At 36.4% G+C, this 19,262-nt stretch overlaps 1 protein-coding gene across 12 annotated transcripts in view; it reads left to right on the top strand.

Moving 5' to 3' along the window:
• dysf (dysferlin, limb girdle muscular dystrophy 2B (autosomal recessive)) overlaps positions 1 to 19,262 on the top strand; it is an 88,357-nt gene that overhangs the window by 55,775 nt on the left and 13,320 nt on the right. For 6 of the 12 annotated variants that reach the window (XM_032583402.1, XM_032583398.1, XM_032583403.1 and 3 more), the window contains 11 exons: positions 762 to 773; positions 2,634 to 2,732; positions 7,014 to 7,142; positions 7,240 to 7,395; positions 7,473 to 7,564; positions 10,268 to 10,438; positions 10,521 to 10,663; positions 15,149 to 15,288; positions 15,365 to 15,453; positions 18,597 to 18,692; positions 18,780 to 18,921. In XM_032583402.1, the coding sequence (XP_032439293.1) occupies positions 762 to 773; positions 2,634 to 2,732; positions 7,014 to 7,142; positions 7,240 to 7,395; positions 7,473 to 7,564; positions 10,268 to 10,438; positions 10,521 to 10,663; positions 15,149 to 15,288; positions 15,365 to 15,453; positions 18,597 to 18,692; positions 18,780 to 18,921 (1,269 nt within the window). The remainder of the gene's footprint in view (positions 1 to 761; positions 774 to 2,633; positions 2,733 to 7,013; positions 7,143 to 7,239; positions 7,396 to 7,472; positions 7,565 to 10,267; positions 10,439 to 10,520; positions 10,664 to 15,148; positions 15,289 to 15,364; positions 15,454 to 18,596; positions 18,693 to 18,779; positions 18,922 to 19,262) is intronic. The other 6 variants (XM_032583406.1, XM_032583404.1, XM_032583399.1 and 3 more) reach the window with 1 other exon arrangement.

Raw genomic sequence — 19,262 nt, 5'->3', positions numbered from 1 at the left:
TATGTCCCATTGGTAATTTTAAATAGTAAACAAACTCGGATTTGATTGGATTGGAAATAATCTGCCAGTGGAACAAGACATTTTCCGATTTTACAAGCTAAAACGTCTTGTTCCACTAACAGATAATTTCACCTATGACTGGATTTTCATCAATATTAAGGAATTATCTACTTAAAGCTCCTGTGTTTTGCAGAAAAGTTAATTGTAAGTTAGTTTTGTCTTATTTGAACTGTATTTAGACATTTGCAGTAGAAACTAGGCCCGTTTTTGCAGTGCGACTTTTTGATAGCTCAGCAGCTCTTGTTGCCAGTGAGCAGATCATTTTCTAAACTTGATCAGCTCTAAACTTTATGACATTCCCGCTTGTTTCAACTCATTATTCATCTCTGAGGAATCACATTAAATTAATCAAAACGACAACCATCCCAGCCTCGACATTTCCAATCAAAGATCTGCGTTTCACCCTCTGAACAGAAGGACATTGTAAGACCTCGGCATGACTCATAGCTGTAATAGTAATACTTTAACAACCTTTACTTTCATGCCAGCAGTCATGTTGTAATAGAGGGATCACTTCATTTTTCTCCCCTTAATGGTGCATGTTTTTATTTTAGACTGAAATCCTTAATGTATTACGTGAATGAGAAATCAGGATATCTGCTTACGAAGTGTTTGATTTTACAGCTTCAATGTGTTCAAAATGGGATTATTCCTAATCCCATATGTTTTGTTTTCTCTTTTGCTGTTAATACGGACACTAGATGTTACAGTGGGTAAGTCTGTTTGTTTATAAGACTAAAAATGTTAAATATTCCAGCGGGAACACACTGTAAAACAGCAGTGCAGCATTTGTATTTATTATCTTCCTTATTTATTGTTGTTTTAAAGTGATTTGCGAAAGTAGTGTTATGGAAAAAAACTGTTAATGTGAACATCACTCAGTCAGGTTTATCAATATAATGTGCATGATATGAGAGCCACAAAATCAGACACTCTTGAACAACCAAAGTCAGAAGCTAACAGTTAAGCTAACAGGTACTCAGAGTCAGACTAAAAGTTATTTATATTGTAACTAACAAATACAATCTACAAGTATTCAGAGGCTAATGAGTTGTTAGGGTGAAGATAACAGCTACTTTATTAGGCTAACGGCTACTCAGACTGATGAAAACGGTTATCAGACTGAAGATAATGGCTACTGAAGGTGAAGCTAATGGCTGCTTAGTCTGAAGATAACGGCTATCAGACGCAGAGTGATGCTAACGGTTACTCACAGTGAAGCTAACAGCTACTCAGAGTGAAGATAATGGTTACTCAGAATATAGCTAACAGCTACTCATTTAGAAAATTTTTTTAAAAATTTCAGAGCAATCTTGTTTTTTTTTGCAGCATAACATTGGTTACTTTATATTTTCTCCATTTCAATAATATCTACACTGTTAGGCTAACTTTAGTCGCTGTAGAAGCTTCCAATGTTTCACTGATTAGCTGAATTGACTGAGGTTTAGTTTGCAACTTTTCTCTAGCATTTACTTTTACTGCTAGTAAAAGTAAATGCTAGTAAAAGTAAAGTAATATTTACTGCAGTAATCTAAATATTGTCATATTTAGACAATATTTAGATTGTAAATATTGTCATAATTAGATTACTGTGAATATAGAAATCTTTTTTTTTTCCCCCACATTTTTTACTCTATAGTGAAAAATCTAGTAGATGTTTCCACTTATAACAAGTAATTTTTCTCCATGTTATAAGTGAAATAATCTGCCAGTGGAACTAATACTTTTTAAATGAATATTAGAGGATTATTGACTTAAAACAAGCTCTTGCTGAAACTGATACATTAAAACATTTAATGTACAAAAAATTCTTGGTAAGATTTTGTATTTTGCAGGGTATCTCCTATTAGTTTTCTGTCATTGATAACCAGACAGTAGGAAAACTAAAGTATTGAAAAAAACTCAATAGTTGTATAAGAAAAAGTACAATTACCATTGTCTTCATCCATAAACCGTTGGATTTCTTTCTTTCTTTCTTTTTTAAAATAATATGGTTCCTCTGGTGCACAAGTTGGTTTCCACCCACTTCCCATTGCAGTGTTGCCCTTTTCCATTGCATCAAATCTCCATATACCATGACCTTAATGCCATAGAGCCACCAGAGACAGTTTTTACTTCTGTTGACGTGAGTTGGCCAACTCCGTCTTGCTATGTGATCACTGGAAAAATCCTACACAGCTCTAGAAAGAACAACAACAGGACCTTCAATATGTTTGAAAAGTCAAAGGTTTTTGGAGAAGTTCAGCTGTCAAGCAAATTCAGACTTAATGATTATGCAAAGCCCTGTTGGACCCAAGACGTTTTGGTGATTGAAGGGATGTCTACATGTTGAGATTACATCAGTCAGCAACACAGTGAGGAGAAACCGGGGTTGAATTCAGGTCTGGAACTCCAAAATGTGTATTTTGGATTGGAGAACATTCAGGGAAACCAAACAAACCCCAACTTGTATAAGAGACCTTGAAAAACTTCACATAAATGTAAGAAAATACAGACTTTCTACTGCACAACCTCTTTAGTACACCTCCTTCCCCTCAATGTGTCGTTTTCTGACTCTGAACATTTGATTTCAGGGAGAGGAGTCCATGGATTGGTGGAGTAAATTCTACGCATCCATCGGAGAAAAAAACAAATGTGGTACTTACTTAGAGAGAGGCTTCGACACCCTGAAGGTGAGTGAGAGTTAATGGCTACACGGAAAGAAAAGCCTGAAATAAAACACTAAATCATCTAAATACTATATTATACTTCACATTGTTCTTACTGCAAGGTTTGAAATGATATAATTGTTGAATTACATGGTTTAAAATGAATGATTATTTCTAAATGAGGAGCAGCCCCTGGTTGGTTTGTCTGCTGCTGTAGCTCATCTTTTTTAAGGTTCCTTTGTTCAGGGATGATATTCAGTACCTTTGTTGTTACAAGTTTTTATTTGAGTTGCTTTTGTCTTTGTCCCAACAAGGCATTTTCGTCCAGCGCCTGTTGCTGACTTAATACTTTCTTTCTTTTTTGACCATTTTCTGTAAACTAGAGATGGTTGTGCATGAAAATCCCAGTAGATCAAACCATCTTGAAAGACAATACCACCTAATAAAGCACCTGGTGATCATACTCAGTTAGTTTATTTTGCTCACCGCCCTGTTGTTGTCTGCTCGTTGGCTACAAACAGTAGTTCCCATGCTCTGTCGTTCAACGTCATCGTGATTCATCGAAGTGGATCCTTTCTCTGATCACAGCAGTGGGACAGATTCAAGGAAAAAGGCCACTTTCTGATGTCACCAAGGTCTGAAACAAACGATCGCAATGTCTGCCTTTGTCCCAGGAGTATCCTTTCTCTTGCGTCGCCCACGCTGTGTTCAGCTTTCATCCAGATTCTCTTGGTCCAAACGATGACCTTCCCCTCCACCAGGACTTGAGGCATGGGTCACTCTGCTCGCCTGGTTCCCAAACAAGTGATTTATCAAGTCAGATTCTCCAACATTTCCCTCAATAGCAGTCTTGTTTTTTAACCCTTGTTTGTTTGCTCTAGCATCATTGGAAAGCTTCATTTTTGCACATGAAATGTCTCTGAAATGTCCTCAGCACTAAGCTGTTATTTTTAGACAGACCTTAACATAAGTAGTTAAAAACACTAGAACAAGGCTCAACTAGAAGCTCAACAATGATCCCATTTACCTGGAGTGTACTTCCTAATTCACGAAGCCTAATAGGTGAATTTATTCTACCCGATTAACATTTTTGTGGCGTGTCAAAACTTTTGCTTCCAACACTGCTGGACATTTTGATGGAAATGGGCAAAAAAACACCAATTCCGTTGATACCTGGCCTCCTTTTCACCCTCTCGCTGCTCCTGCGGCGCCTGTTATTTTGTTCCAGTACGTTCTTATTTATGCCTGGCTGGACTTCCTCTCATGTTCCTCTCATTTGTTCAACCAGCTCTTTACCCACAACTCCTTCTGTCCCTGGAAAATGAGTTGTTATTTCCAACCTTTACCTTCTTTTAGACCAGAGCTGCCACCTCTTTACTCTTTGTTCGCCTGCTTTCTGTGACTTCCTCTGCCCTTTGACTAAATTTGTACCGGTACCATGGTTCAAATGGCAGTCTGATCAGAACCCTACAAAGGACGACCTGGATATCCCACACACCAGAAGAAGAAGTAAAAAGAGCTTGTAGAGGGTTACCTGCATCAGAAGTTCAGTGTTGGGCAGTTATAGCTAAAATGTTAGTGGAACTAATGTTTATGATTAGTGCTTAACAATTAGCATAGCTAACAGTAAGGCACTAATAATTAGTTATACTAATGTTAAAGCACTAATCAATAGTTCCACTAACCCAAACGCACTAATTATAAACATTAGTTCCACTAACTCTAAAGCACTAATAATTAATTCCACTAACTCTAAAGCACTAATTTCAATCCAAATGATATCTGCCTTCAAAGACTACAACTCTCATGCACCACTTCAATTTTGACTTTATGATTTCATATACATATTCCATAATCCTCTTAAATATTGTATTCATGTTTATATCTTATTCTCTACTGTCCTTGTTTTATTTTGTCTCTGTATGTTTATTGTTTGTAGTAATATTTGTGGGAAAAAAGAAACTGAACTGCTTATTTTGAAGTGTTCTTCCCCCACTTCAAAATAAGAGCATAAATATGAACATCTAACTACTTAATTTTTTTAAAGGCTTTATTGGCTATAGTGGCTTTTATTTGATAGTGAAATGACATGAAAGTGGGTAATGAGAGAAGGGGGAAGACATGCAGCAAAGGTCACCAGGCCGGGAATCGAACCTGCGACAGCCACGTTGAGGAGTAAGGCCCCCATATGTGGGTTGTGCTTAATCCCTGCGCCACCACAGCACACCTAACTATTGATTCTTAACAATCTATAAATTAAACTTCTACAGAGATGTAACATTTTATTCATTTGAAAGTTTAGAAAACAGCCAATAATTTATCCAGAAAAAAAATTATTCAAGGGAAGCTAAAAAAGCCAAATGTTTTCAAAGTTAGCAAAAGTGATAAACAGGAAATTACCTCTGCTGTTAGCAGATTAGCAGATTAGCTGGCATGCTCAGCACTACAGGTTTACATACTCTCATGGATGTTATATTAATTTGGGGATTTTAAAAACCAAGTTGTCACACCCAGACGAAAGGAAATTGCTTGACTTGGATTCACTTTTGATTTTTGGAAAAAGAGTTAAAACTTTGCTTGGACTTGTCCCTAAAAGACTTGATGGTTGACTTTGAATTTGGTGAAAATTATTTATGAGCCTCTCTGGTGGTGGTGGTGAATTAAAACTTTTTTTTTCTTACTATTAATAGTTTAATATTGGATAACCATTGCACCTTGTCTAAATGAATTATTAAAAGCTCTGAAATAATTTAACAGTAATGATGAGTGCCTTTACCACAGCCATGCTTTGTGTATAATTTGAACACTTACCATTACTCTCAGCAATGACCTAACCTCTTAAAATCTAAACATCACCTTTCCCTCTTTGTGGCCTCTTTCCTGACATCTTTTTTGTCTTTTGTTCTGTTGTAAAGTCAGTTTAACATTCACTAATACCTCATACTACTTTTAAAAGTTATATCATGAGACTAAGGCAAGAGTAAACAGATGTAATGTCTTCGGTCGAATCTTGAAACCTTGTTTTTAGTGTTTTCTTTTCAGCCTCCCATTTAAAGTCTCCTTTGTGACGAAGATTGAGTTTTTCTTTGGCAGAATTTTTAGACTCACTTGTACGACTGATGCAACAAACATCCCTAATGAAAACAAATGAACTTTCTTGTAGTTTTGACACAAAGACGCCCCCGCCCAGCTCCGACTAACAGCGCAGACTATGTCTTATGCCAGCGCCAACGTAGTTCAGGCGTTTCTGTGTGTGTTCGCCTTTTGGCTTCACTTTGAGTCCTACAAAGACTTGAATTAAGTTGCTATGACCTATGAAACAATGTGGGGGCTTTCTTGGAAAACCCATGACTGTAGATAGAAGCAGCTAAGAGTTTAGTCAAAAACACTAAAAGACTAAGGCAAGAGTGTGAGTAGTTTTAACAGAAAGCAATCACAACTGTTTGGTTTCAGAACAGGTCTGTAAATTAGAACTATGTTTAAAAAAACAATCTGAAAATACCTTATAGAATGGTGAGAAGTAAACATTTAAAAATACATGAGTCTTTACAACAATGGCTTGATGTCATTGTAAATTTTGTACATTTTTATATTTCTATTTGGACCTCAACTGCTTCTAAAAACAGCCCAAGTGCTTAAAAAACACCCAGCGGGTTTTTGGTAATAAGTTAATATTCTTTTTTTTGTTTTTTGGCATTTGGAAAATGAGACGTTTCAAAAACTTTTCGAATGTAACGTCCCAAATCAGTAGACATGGCCCTTCACCTAGCAACCCCTGCCAAGCCCAGTCTGTTACCTAGCAACCTCAGGGACACGCAGTCCGTTTTTTCTTTTGGATTTTTAAAAATGTTTTTTCCTGTCTGCAGCATCTGTTTAATTTTTTTTTGTTTGTGTTTCTGAGTTTGCATCATTCATGTATTTGCTGTGATTTTTTTGCTTTTGTTTTTTTGTCTCGTTTGTACTTGTTGGTTACTGTTGGAAAAAGTGATGGGGTGTTGATACTTTCCTTGTAAAACTGTAAATTTTACTTGTATAATTGACACAACCAGTAAGTTTCTTGTTGATATTTTATAATGTCATCATTGAAACACACACAGACATAAAATTTCCTCATATGTTAGAGCTTATTGAGGGAAGGAAAGAATGCTTTCTTTCTTCTGACTTGTCCATTTTTTCCACTTTATTTAATTCTATTGCTTTAACATTTTTACACTTTATTTCCCACTTTTTTAATCTTGTTTTAGATTTCTTCTTTATTTTTGCTGTTTACTTCTTATTTAATCGCGTCCTTCCCTTTAATTTCAGGTGTATGACCAGGAGTTGGAGAAGGTTGAAGGTTTTGAGGGTCTCTCTGATTTCTGCCAAACATTCAAACTGTACAGAGGAAAGACTCAGGATGAAGGAGAAGACCCTTCAGTGGTGGGAGAGTTCAAGGTAGAAGAAATAATGGAGGCCACCTTTCAAGCTCTGATATTTGGTTCCATGTGTTTATTAAGTGAAACCCGTTTTGTGACGCCTCCTCTGTTATCAGGGTATGTTTAAGATCTACCCGGTGCCAGACGACCCGTCAGCTCATGCTCCACCCAGGCAGTTCAGGAAGCTGCCTCCCAACGGCATCGAGGACTGTCTGGTCCGGGTCTACGTCATCCAGGCCCAAGGACTGCAGCCCAAAGATGCTAATGGGAAGGTGAGTCTTTGATACACCTACCTGGAAACAGATTATTTTATAATTAGATTTAAAATGAAACATTCCTGTCTTTTTAGTGTGACCCTTATGTCAAGGTCACCTTGGGGAAGAAGACCATCAGTGACCATGAGAACTACATCCCCTGCACCTTGGACCCGGTGTTTGGAAGGTAAGTGATGTTCCTTTGCTCCACCGGTTTGGAGAAGAAACTAAAGATTCATTAAGGAAAACCTGATCCATCCGTCTGTCCATCCACCCATCCATCCTTCACCCACCAAGCAATCATCCATTTGTACATCCTTTTGTTCATTCATACATCCGTCCATCCAACCAACCACACCAACCATCCATGTACCTACCAGTCATCTGTCCGTACATCCATCCAATCAATTATCTATCTGTTCATCCTTCCACCTAAACTTCCAACCAACCAACCATGCATCCAACAACCAGTCATCTGTCTGCTCATCCAGCCGTCTATCCACCAGCCATTTATTCAGTCATTCATCCCTCGTCCTATCTTTCTTTCCACCAACCCATCCATTCGTCCAACTGACTGACTGTGTCTCTGTATTTCAAGACTGATCCCTGTAGGAATATTTACTGTATATTGTCATTCTATGTTTAGTATTCACACCTTAGACATTGGCTAAAAAATCCCTCATAACATAGAAACTTGAGCCTGAAACTTAGATATGAAAACCTGGAGGAGCTTTAAAGCCTTGTAAGACTCTAAAATCTAATATCATTAAATACGACAAACATCAGTGGGACAAATAGCTGTGCAATCTTCAAACCAACCATTTTTGTAATAATAAAAAGAAGAAATGCAATGTTAAAGTAAAGTCCAAAAGTTCTTGTTTGCAGTTTGCACCATGCTATGGTTGCGTAACAGGAAATAAGATGATCTGGTCAGGTGAGGTCAAACTTTTAGCTTTTTTTGTTGGCATTCAAAGCAATATGTGAAGTACTCACATTAGTCTTAGCACACCATCACTATGGTAAAACATGGCAGTGGCAGCATCATGTCATTGTCAGGATTTACTTCAGCGGGGACATGGAAGCTGCTCTGACTGGATGGAAAGATCCAAATACAGAGCAGTCGTTGAGGAAAACCTTCTGGAGGCACTTTACAGTTCTGTACCACATCCTGTTGGTCTCTCCCATTAACCCCCAATAAAACACATGGAAGGAGGACAAAATGGTCATAGGGGTATGAATATTTTCAGAAGGAAATGTATAACTTTACATCTCACCTACCTCTGAACTCTGTCTCATTTAATGTGTTCACTGGTGGGTGGATTTGCTTTTTCCAGCCCAAAGCATGACTCAGATCGAAGGCAATCTTTTCCATGAATACATCAAACATGCTAACAATGAGCCACTAATGACAGCATTTATTACATCACCTCCAATAAGCTGACAGATTTATCTTGTTCTTGTTAATTAGTCACTATATGCTGATCTCCTCATCCTTTGTTTTGTTTTTGTGTTGTTTTTCTGCCAGTAGGGGTCAGTATACACAAACCAATCAGATCTGGAGAGAGAGCTGATCACAGGCAAAAAGCACACAAAGTGAGAAAGCTAAGGGATCATTCTTTTAAAAAAACATCCAAAATAATCAATTTAATATCTATATCACTGTCCAGACCTACAGTTTAATAATAGGTAGAATAAAAATGTTCTTTACTGGGTAAATTCAGGTGTAACTGCAGCATTGGGGCATAGAAGTTCACACAAAACATCTAAAAGGTGTTAAAAATGTCTATAAAAATAAGATTAAGAATAAAAATCGGACTGATAACATTCTGTACAAGATTATAACTTAAAAATACTTTGCAGTTATCAAAAATAGCATAGTCCAATCCGAGTCATGTTCCAAGATTAATTAAAAAATATATATATACATATTGTGCATTTTTATTTGCGCATTATTCTAATCTAACATGCTAACTGCAGGAAATTTGCTAATGGTCATGTGGTAAAGAAACAAAGCAAAATGTGTATATTTAGTCTTTTTGGCCCGTGTGCATCCTTCTTTCTCGTTTTATGAAGGTTTTCCTTCTGTTACTAAATGCTTGGGGATGATGACTACCATCATCTTTTAGTTGTTAGCATAGCATGCTAATTCTTAAATGTACATGTGACATTTAAATGAAAAAGAGATAGAATGCTTTGCTATTAATTGTCAATATTACAACAGGGATTCCAAGGTCCAAGCATATCACCTTTTACAAGTCAGTGAAAGTTTTAATTTAAAAAAAAAAAGCAAGGGAGAGGCAAGTAGGTCTGCTATGCTAGGCTGACTTTGACAATCTTAACATGTAGATGTGCTGCGGAATTCGGTGTGTTTAGTTCAGTTTAAAAAAATAAAAACAAAGGCGACCTACACACAAACTCTCTGACAGATCATCAGTAGAGCAGGAGTTTTAATCGTCTGTGTTCAGATGATCACGTATTTAAAAATAAACATCAAGCCTGAAAACAAAAAACGGTCCTGGTTATTGTGCGATAAATGTTTGAGTGTTTTTTGGTGTTGAATTCTTGTACATTAGTGGAGCTGTTCTGAGTCAGTTGCTATGGCAATGGGTGTGTATAGAGTAACTCACACAGATTGTTAGAAAAAAGAAAAAAATAGGTGGCTTTTAGTTGTTCTGCACTGAGTCAATAACACCTAAATCTCCAGGTTTCATTTAGTTAACAGAGTTGTTCTACCGACTTTGGAGGGAAAGCAAAAGAATCGTCTTTTTGCCCTCCATTATTGTGTGCATGCACAAAATTTCTGGACGTAAACAACAACATTAGCTTCTGTTTGTGTTTCTGGGTCTCTGAAACAGAAACATTTGGTTCAGTTGAAGCTGTTTTTCTGCAGGTTGTTCGAGCTCAGCTGCTCCCTCCCTCTGGAGAAGGACCTGCGGGTGACGTTGTACGACCACGACATGCTCACCAAAGACGAGAAGATCGGAGAGACGCTGATCGACCTGGAGAACCGCTTCCTGTCCAAATATGGAGCCACGTGCGGCCTGCCACAGTCCTACTGCATGTGAGTAAACACACCCACCTCTAACTGGGATTACATCTTCCAGTGCTGCATTTTCTTACAGATTTTGTTTTTTAAATATTAGATCAGGGGTCAACCAGTGGAGGGATCAGCTGACTCCCAGGCAGCTGCTCTGCAGGCTGTGTGAACGACGAAACCTGAGGAAACCCGTGTATGAAGACGAAGCAGTCCGGTTCAGAGGGCAGAGACACACGGCCGCAGACCTGGGTGAGCAACATCCGCTCAAAATAAATCACAAAACGACTTTCTCTTTTATGACTTTATCATTCTTTCTTGATGTTTGTTGACATTTCATCTTGCAGACGTAGAAATGGTGATGTTGCCTTTCGTCTACATGTGAAAATGTGGTTGAAAGGTGAAAAGGCGTCTGTTGAACTTTAAATGTGGTCCAAAATGTGGTTGCGGTTGTTTAAATGGGCCGACCAAGCCTGAAGTTTTGAGGTTTTTATTTAGGCTGAATTTGGCTGGGACCTTTTGGGAGAAAAAGTCAAATTTCAACGTTTTATTTTCTGGTCTAACCAAAGATAAGGACTGACAGACCTTAAACAGATGTAAAAACAATCTCCATTGACTTCCAGTGTGTGTAGTTGTTTCTATAGTTGTTCTTACAGCTACTTTTCGGTTCCCACCACAGCATTTCCATCAGGTTAAAAGGCCTTACCCAACTGCTATGCACCTCTTTTTAATGCCTTGACTCTGATAAACAGTTATTACTGTGGTTATCAAAAGACAAAAATAGTAAAAATATGACAGGAAAACAGAAGTACAACTTTAAAAAGCAAAAGTGGAGCCTTCTTCACAACCAACAAGAATTCATCAAGTGAATTCTAGAAAGCATTTCTAGATGGTAAGTTGACAACAAAACACTTTTTTCCAGCAGCCATTGTACACATTATTAAAAAAAAACATGTTTAAAAAAATTAATTAATTTGTTACAAGTAATGAAATTAAGTTTATTCAAGTGAATATATCAAGTTTATTAAGTTGTCATGTTACACAAATGCAAATAAATTAATTTGGTAAATTTCATTTTTTAAGTTGGGGCTCCTTTCTATTTTTTCAGTCCATACAGTGGTAAAATCAGCTGACCAAACGTGCTAGAACGCTGCTTGGGTTGCTAGGTAACGGGGCTGGGCTAGGCTGGGGTTGCTAGGTAACGGCGCAGTGCCCATGGAATGTGACAAAGTCAGAGATTCACTCTATCTTTATTGCTATTAAACATAACATCAGGGATACAGCGCAAAACAAAACTATGATCCATATCAGGTCACAAACAGAAGCAAACTTTAAAGAAGGATATGATAAGAACCAAGATGTCATAGTTTCCTCAAGTCTGAACTGGAAGCAATCCGTGTCATCTTAGCAGTCAAGCGCAGCACAAAGCTTAGATGAAAAATGGCTTCGAGATGAACAAAACATATGTATGTACTCTCTGTATATGTACTCTTGATCAATGTTTGAGAGAAAGACGTTGGACCAAAATTGCTAGCTATTTCAGACTTTAGACTTTTTTTATAGATAATGAAAACATGCTTGAAATTCATGGACGCATACAATCCGTGTTTCAGGGGCTTTCTAACGTACAAACTCCTCATGTGAATAACAAGCTTCATGTAGCAACATACACGCAGGCTAATGTCTGCCTTAGCTAGCAGATAAAAGCTACATTAGCTAAGCTAATTCTGCTAGTTTGGCAGTAAGTACTACAGTAAATATCACTGACATTTATTTTAGTATTACACAGAGGTGGATAGAGTACTCAAGTAAAAGTTGTAATGTACAATACTTATGTTGTTTATAAGTTAGATAGGAACGAGGGGAGAGCTAGTTCTAAGCTTGTGTTTTATCTAGTGTTGTCATAGCAACTGCCTACTAAGATCGCCGTCAGTTATAAAGTTACTGGAAACGTGAGAGCTACTCATTTGGTTTTTGAAATGACTCATTTTCCACACGCCAAAAAACATGAAGTTATTAAAGTGCTTGGTCTGTTTTTAGACCAAAATGGAAGTATAAAAATTTTAATTTTCCATAATAGTTCCACTTTAAATCAACTAGTATGAAGTTGACCCTTCATCCTGACCTTTTTATTTCACTTTTTCTTGTATTAGTTTCAGTTACTGTTGACAGAACAAAGCAAATACGTATTTATTATCATAGATTAATCTCAAGAAATCTCTAATAAGCAGATTAATTTAAGCCCTGATGCTCCTTCTTTCTGGCTCGGCTTCTTCCTCTTCCTCTTACTTCTGTTAGGAGCTGAGGAGGAAACCGCTGGACCACCTGAGGAGCAGAGCCATGAGATAAATGTTCAGGATCCATTTTGGCCCCTGAACCGAGGCCACACGCCCTCCAGGGCCGCCGCCGCGCCGCGACTCGAGGTCATGGCTGTCGGTTTGGTGATTTATAGCGCAGTCGTGTGTGTGTGTGTGTTTGCCAACATCCACATCGCGGTCGCCTGTCGGTCAGCGAGGAGTGACGCCACGTTCTCTTTTCACGGTTGTCGCGGTTACCGTGCGTCAGCTCACTGCCCGCCGAGCGGATGCGCTAACAGGACGTCTCCCCTTTTTTTCCCCAACTTATTTTGTTCCACCATCCAGCTCAAGTTCATTTTTCATGATATCCATTTGGTTTTGGTTTCTTTTTTTCACTCCACATCCAGAATTAAGTCTGGTTGAAATATTCTTTCCTTCCTTTCTCCTCCATCATGGCTACAAATATTACACTTTAAATCTGAACTAAAAGCTAAATTTATGACCCTCAAGCTCACATTTCATTATCAGCTCTGAAAGTAAAACCAAAGCTCTTTTGCTGATTAGTTGTTGGTACCAATTTGTTGGAGCTTTTTGAAGTTCATTTGAAGTTTATTTTATCTTTATTGGTTCCCAAGGAAGTAAATTTCCCAATTTCAAAAAGAGATTAACAGTAGAACTGAGCATTATTATAAATAATACAACTGTTAAAACTCAGAAAAATTATAATGACTGGAATAAAAAATGGAATAATGCAAAATAAAAAATTAATAAATAAATAGAAAGAAATGCAAAGAAATTATTAAAAGATCATTATAATTAAAGAAGTACACAAACTAATAGAGTAGTATTCAACAATGATGGATGTATCTGTTATAACAGAGTTGAATATCAACCTCGGTCACTAAAAATAAAATCATATCTCATGAGTTTCACGTAGTCGACCCAAATTTGCCGTCTTAAACTAAATTGTTTGGTCTTAAATCTATTTATTTCCATTGTACACACATTAAATGTTATATCCATTCAGTAATCTAGGGTTGGTTTGTTCTGTAATGATTCCTGTCACGATAACAGAATTTTCTGGACAATTAAGTGTCCCAGAAATTATTGCGATAAACTATAATATTGTCATTTCCAAGGATTATAATGGTAATGGCCAAATAATGCAGGAACACGTTCTCATAAATGAATAAACTTGAAATTAAAGTAAACATTTAACACTGGAATATCCAAATAAATAAATAAAACAACAGAAACAACAAACAACATTAATTATAAAGTCTCTGTAAATAAAATTATCCCTAAAAAATGTTTAGTTGAGACCAAATTGAAGACTTGTATCATCTGGTTTTTGGTAGAAAGAGAAAAACAAAAAATCATGTAAATGGGAATTATTGAGCTTGTTTTAATTTATTATGCAATTAATAAATTTATTTATTATTTTTTTACACATGTAATATCCAATGTGCGGTTTGGGCTTTCTTCCAGAAGTTTCCAAAACTTCACATGGAAAACTCCTTCTGTTTGATTCTGTAGTTTTCTACAAAAAACTCCAGAGTCTCTTGGACTTTCCCAGTTTTCTCACCTTAATCAAGTTTATCAAGTTAGAAAACAGTTTTGAATCTTAAATTAAATATGAAGGACTAAAATAAAGTGACACAAACACATTTCTTTCTCACTGTCTGTAGTTAAATCAGACTTAACCTTATTTGTTTTAGGTAAGGTAATTTTATTTATATGGCACATTTTCAGTAACAAGGCAATTCAAATTGCTTTTCATGAATGAAAAGAAAATACAAACTAAACATCAAAACCGAAAGAAAGACGAAAAGGTAAAAGTACAAAACTACATATTGGTTTCCCATGTTTAATAAGAACAAATAGTCCATAAGTTATAAACTAGCAGGGTTTATCTGGATTCTTGTTCTGATAGAAATAAATGTTGGTCCCAGTTGTCCTGGGTTCAGTTCTAGATTTGTGCAATATAAAGCTACGTGTTGGTTTTGCATGTTTGATTCTTGTTCATTGTTAAGTTTGTAAACTAATAGCAGTTTCTCTATGTCTTTTTCCTATATTGACAGTATGAAGCTTAGGTCAGTTAGATCTGATCAAAATTAGAGAAACCAACCAATAAACCCAAACGGAAGTATAAAAATGTTCAAAATGTGGGTTTTATTTCCTTTTTTCCTTTCTCCTCTATCTCCGGTACTCGTTTTCCTCACCGCCCCCTCCTCAGTCTTTCCATCCTCTCCTCTCTCAAATGACTCAACGTTATCGGTCATAAACTCTCGACATTGACCTCAGGCATTCATAATTTCACTTCTCTTGGAAAATTCCTGCTTTGGTTGAGACACAGAGACTGGTCAACGTGAATAATGAATTGGTCCTGCCCCAGTTCCTCCTGTTGACCGTTCTAAAACCAAACTTTCGTGTGTTTCAGATGACAGAGATGTGTCCAAGCGATACCTCGGTCCACTCAAGGAGCGGCTGTCCCTTCACATCCTGAGGAAAATGGGCCTGGTACCCGAGCATGTGGAGGTCCGACCGCTTTACAGCCCGCTGCAGCCCGACATAGAGCAGGTAGCAGGCATGCTCTCACCCTGTAGCTTCAGCTGTGATTTGTGCTTCCTGACTGGCTGCTGGTTGTGTCCTTCAGGGGCGACTGATGATGTGGGTGGACGTCTTCCCCAAGTCTCTTGGACCGCCTGGACCCCCGTTCAACGTTACTCCACGCAAGGCCAAGAAGTAAGAACCAAAAACATAAAGCTCTGGGTGGCTTCACACAGAGAGGAGGCAGCAAAATGCTAAAGAAGCTGAATTCATAGAAAGTTAAGTGGAAGGAAAAAGTGTGGTGAGTGCACCAGAAAGAGGAAGAACAGCAAAATCCATCCAGGATTTTCAAATTAAAAGCTGGATTGTGCAGCAAAATTTTAGTTTGTGGTTTTAAAGATTTTAATAAACATTTCCAGAGGTCATCAAAGGTCAGCCAGAGAGTAGGCCTATCACGATAACAAATTGCCGGACAATAAATTGACCCAGAAATTATTGTGATAAATTATATTTTAGTTGTTTTGACATAATTTTTAAGTAATATAATGGTAATCACATTAAAACACATTCTCAAATATTAACAAACTTTTAACTATTTTTAACATTTAACACTGAAACTGGAAGATATTTTCAAATATTCAAAATAAACAAAACAACAGAAACAATAAATAAAATTAATTATAAAGTCTCTGTAAACAAAAATGGCCTTAAAAATAAGAGGCTAGTTGAGGCCAAAACACCAGACTGAAGACCTTTATCATCCAGTCTTTGGTAGAAAAATTAGAAAAACTATAAATCAGGCAAATGGAAATTATCAAATTTATTTTAATTCATCATGGGATTAATTGATTTATTGTTTATTGCGATAGCCAGTCCACATTTATGAAGTCAAATGAAATATGCTGCTAATCAGCTGTGCTATTTTTGTGCAGCAAATGTTTTTGTTTTCTTTTTCTCTTTTTTTTACACCTGCTGCAGAATTTACTGACACCAAATCTCTTCATTTTGTAAATGTGGCTGGCTGACCTTTGATGACCTCTAGAAACATTTATTAATATTGTTAAAGCCATAGCGACACAAAAATAATCTACATATAATATGATTCTCACTTTCTAGAGTGTGTCACAGAAGATATTATTTTTTCTTACCAATGTTGTAATTTTTGTTAGGTTTATCTGTGCTTTTAATAACATTAAGACACATTTTATTTTATTTTTTTATTCAGTTGCCTTCAGGTTGGTGGTTTCTTCTAAATCAAATCATTTTCTAAATATTTTAAACTTTAAAATTTTGCTGTAGGCTTGGTTTGAACTTCATATTTTATGCTTCTCTTTATAATTATTGTTGTGTTTTTGTGTGTTTTTCATGCCCTGGGTGACGGTAAACAACTGGCCCTTTAAGGGCTTAATAAAGTTCTCCGGACCTGGTATTCTTACTGCTGCTACTAAAATGGAGTTTCTCTTCTGACTCAGACGTAAAATTTGCTTAAAGTTTGTCCAAAACAGCTTCTGTTATAGGAAAAGTCTAATATATAATGACACATTTTTCCCTTCAGGGTACCACAAAGCATTCCCACCGCATAACAACAGTGTGGTCTTTGTGCTTCTGGGATTAAAATGTGACCATTCATTACTTGTCAAAGACAACTTTGGGTTTTGGTGAAAATCTTGTTCATTTTATACTGAAGTCTTTGTGGCAGATGAGGGAATTTCATCATTTAGCATCGCGCAGAGTAATTTTCCTATTATTTAGAAGGAAACTGATCCCTGTGCAGTTAAAACTGATGTTGTGGATGTTGTAAAAAAAAAAAAAAAAAAATTTCCAGCTTTCCTGCCCTTTTAACCAAGATTTCTTTTTAATTTTTTTTCTATTTTCAGATAAATAGTCTCTGGTTCCTCAGGTGGCTCTAATAACTTTGGCAAAAAATGAAAAAGAACCAGTTTATGTTTTTAAACTTGGATATAATAGCAAAGTCAGTTTTTTATCAATTTTTCGGTTTATTTACATTAAATTTCAAGTACTAGATTTTTAGATGTGTTTTTGTTATTAACCTGAAATTTAAGTGCTTTTATATTTTGCTAAATGTTATGTTTATTTTTATTATAAGTCCTAAAATATAAAAAAAATGGTGGTTCTTTAAAAACAACAAATTGCCTGTGGTAGATATTTATATAAAATTATATGTTGTCTTTTTTCAAAAAGTCATGTGGCATTTGGCAGCTCTAGAGTTTTTTTACTGGCCCAAGAGTAAAAGAAAATGTTTCTTTAAAAGAAAAAAAATGATAATTTTGACAATTTGACCACTTTTCTATGTTGAATGTTGTAGAATTATTTAGAAAGAAAGTCTCTGTATCACAGTTGATAATAATAAACCCTTTATTCATGATGTTACAGTGGAGTCAGTTCATCCTTGTCCATCTGAATTTTATCACAATAATATAAAAAATATTTTTGCTTCTAAAAGATTCTAAATTAAGCAGAAATGAACAGTTTCTATAAAATTTATATAAGTTAGGGTATTTATTTTAAAATTTGGTAAATTGGGGTTAATCTGAGACCACCAAATGAAGGCAAAGTGCTATGTGTTGAAAATGCATCAACAGGCATTAGTGACCTCTTATCTGTTTACTTTAATCTATGTTCACTAATCCAAGATTTTAAAATGTTTGGGTTTCAAAACCTCCAAAACTTTCAAGTCTGATTATTTTTTTGCTGTTTCATTCTATTTTAATGAGATGCCAGAGAACTAATGTCTGCCGACTCCCCGACCTAGCTCCTCTAGACTAGCAGCAGCAGTTAGCAAACACCTGGTGGAACTACACATCTGCAGATGTCCTACAAATGGTTGTAAATAGCATCATGGAGAAGTATTGTTGTGATGGGGAGTGTCTGTTAGGGTAGGAGCTTCTTAAAGAGACAGAGATCCAATTTGGAAAGTCAAATTTCTTTTACGTCATATTAAATATATAAGGCATATTTATAACAACTGAAGGTAAAATAGTTTAGCAACTAACTCCACTAATGTTGCTGGATTGAGAGCAATAAAAACAAAACTATCACTAGATTTAGTTAGTGTTTTTCTACTTCTGCATAAGTCCAGCAATGAGAATTATTATAACTGTAGTAATTCTAATATTTTATTTTAAGTGAAACTATTTTAATCAATTTATTCTGTTGAACATTGAAGACTATGCGGACCTTTCTACTTGAACTTTGATGATTTTAAAAAAATTTTAACGTTCTGGAAAAGCAGCAGAATTTAGCAACATTTTTAGAGTAAAGGATATTGATTCCTCATGTAACTCGATCAGTTCCTGAACTGCTTGGTTTTCCTGCAGGTTCTTCCTGCGTTGCATCATCTGGAACACCAGCGACGTCATCCTGGACGATGTCAGCGTCAGCGGCGAAAGGATGAGCGACATCTACATCAAAGGGTACGATGGTTTGGTTCAGTTCTTCCTTTTTTTTAAAATTCTGTTTTATTTGAGACGTTTGTTGAGAAAACTGCCTGCGTTTCTCAGCTGGCTCGACGGACATGAACATAACAGGCAGAAGACGGACGTCCATTACCGCTCACTGGGCGGCGAGGGAAACTTCAACTTCAGGTTCCTGTTTCCCTTCCAATACCTGCCAGCAGAACAGCTCTGCGTCGTCGATAGGAAGGTAAACCTGTCATAAAAAAAAGTTATTTTAATCTAAAACAACCAATTTTTTCAATAATCAAACATTTCCAATCAGATTGAAGTTATTTATCCAACTCGCAGTTCGGTACTATGTCTGTCATTGTGTTTAGTAAATATTATTGCTTTCCTCTTGCCTGTACAAAAAATTGACCCAGAAGTTATTGTGATAAACAACAATATTGTTTTTTTGACACCATATTCAACTAATATAACAATAATTATTGCTTTTTAATGCAAATATACCCACTCAAAGACAAAAAAATCACATTTTCTAAAGAACACGTAACACTGGAACTGGAAAACATTTTTAATATCCATAAT

Source organism: Xiphophorus hellerii, chromosome 14 (assembly GCF_003331165.1).
Source record: "Xiphophorus hellerii strain 12219 chromosome 14, Xiphophorus_hellerii-4.1, whole genome shotgun sequence".
Classification (NCBI taxonomy): Eukaryota; Metazoa; Chordata; class Actinopteri; order Cyprinodontiformes; family Poeciliidae; genus Xiphophorus; species Xiphophorus hellerii.
This window is presented reverse-complemented; position numbering and strand designations above follow the sequence as displayed.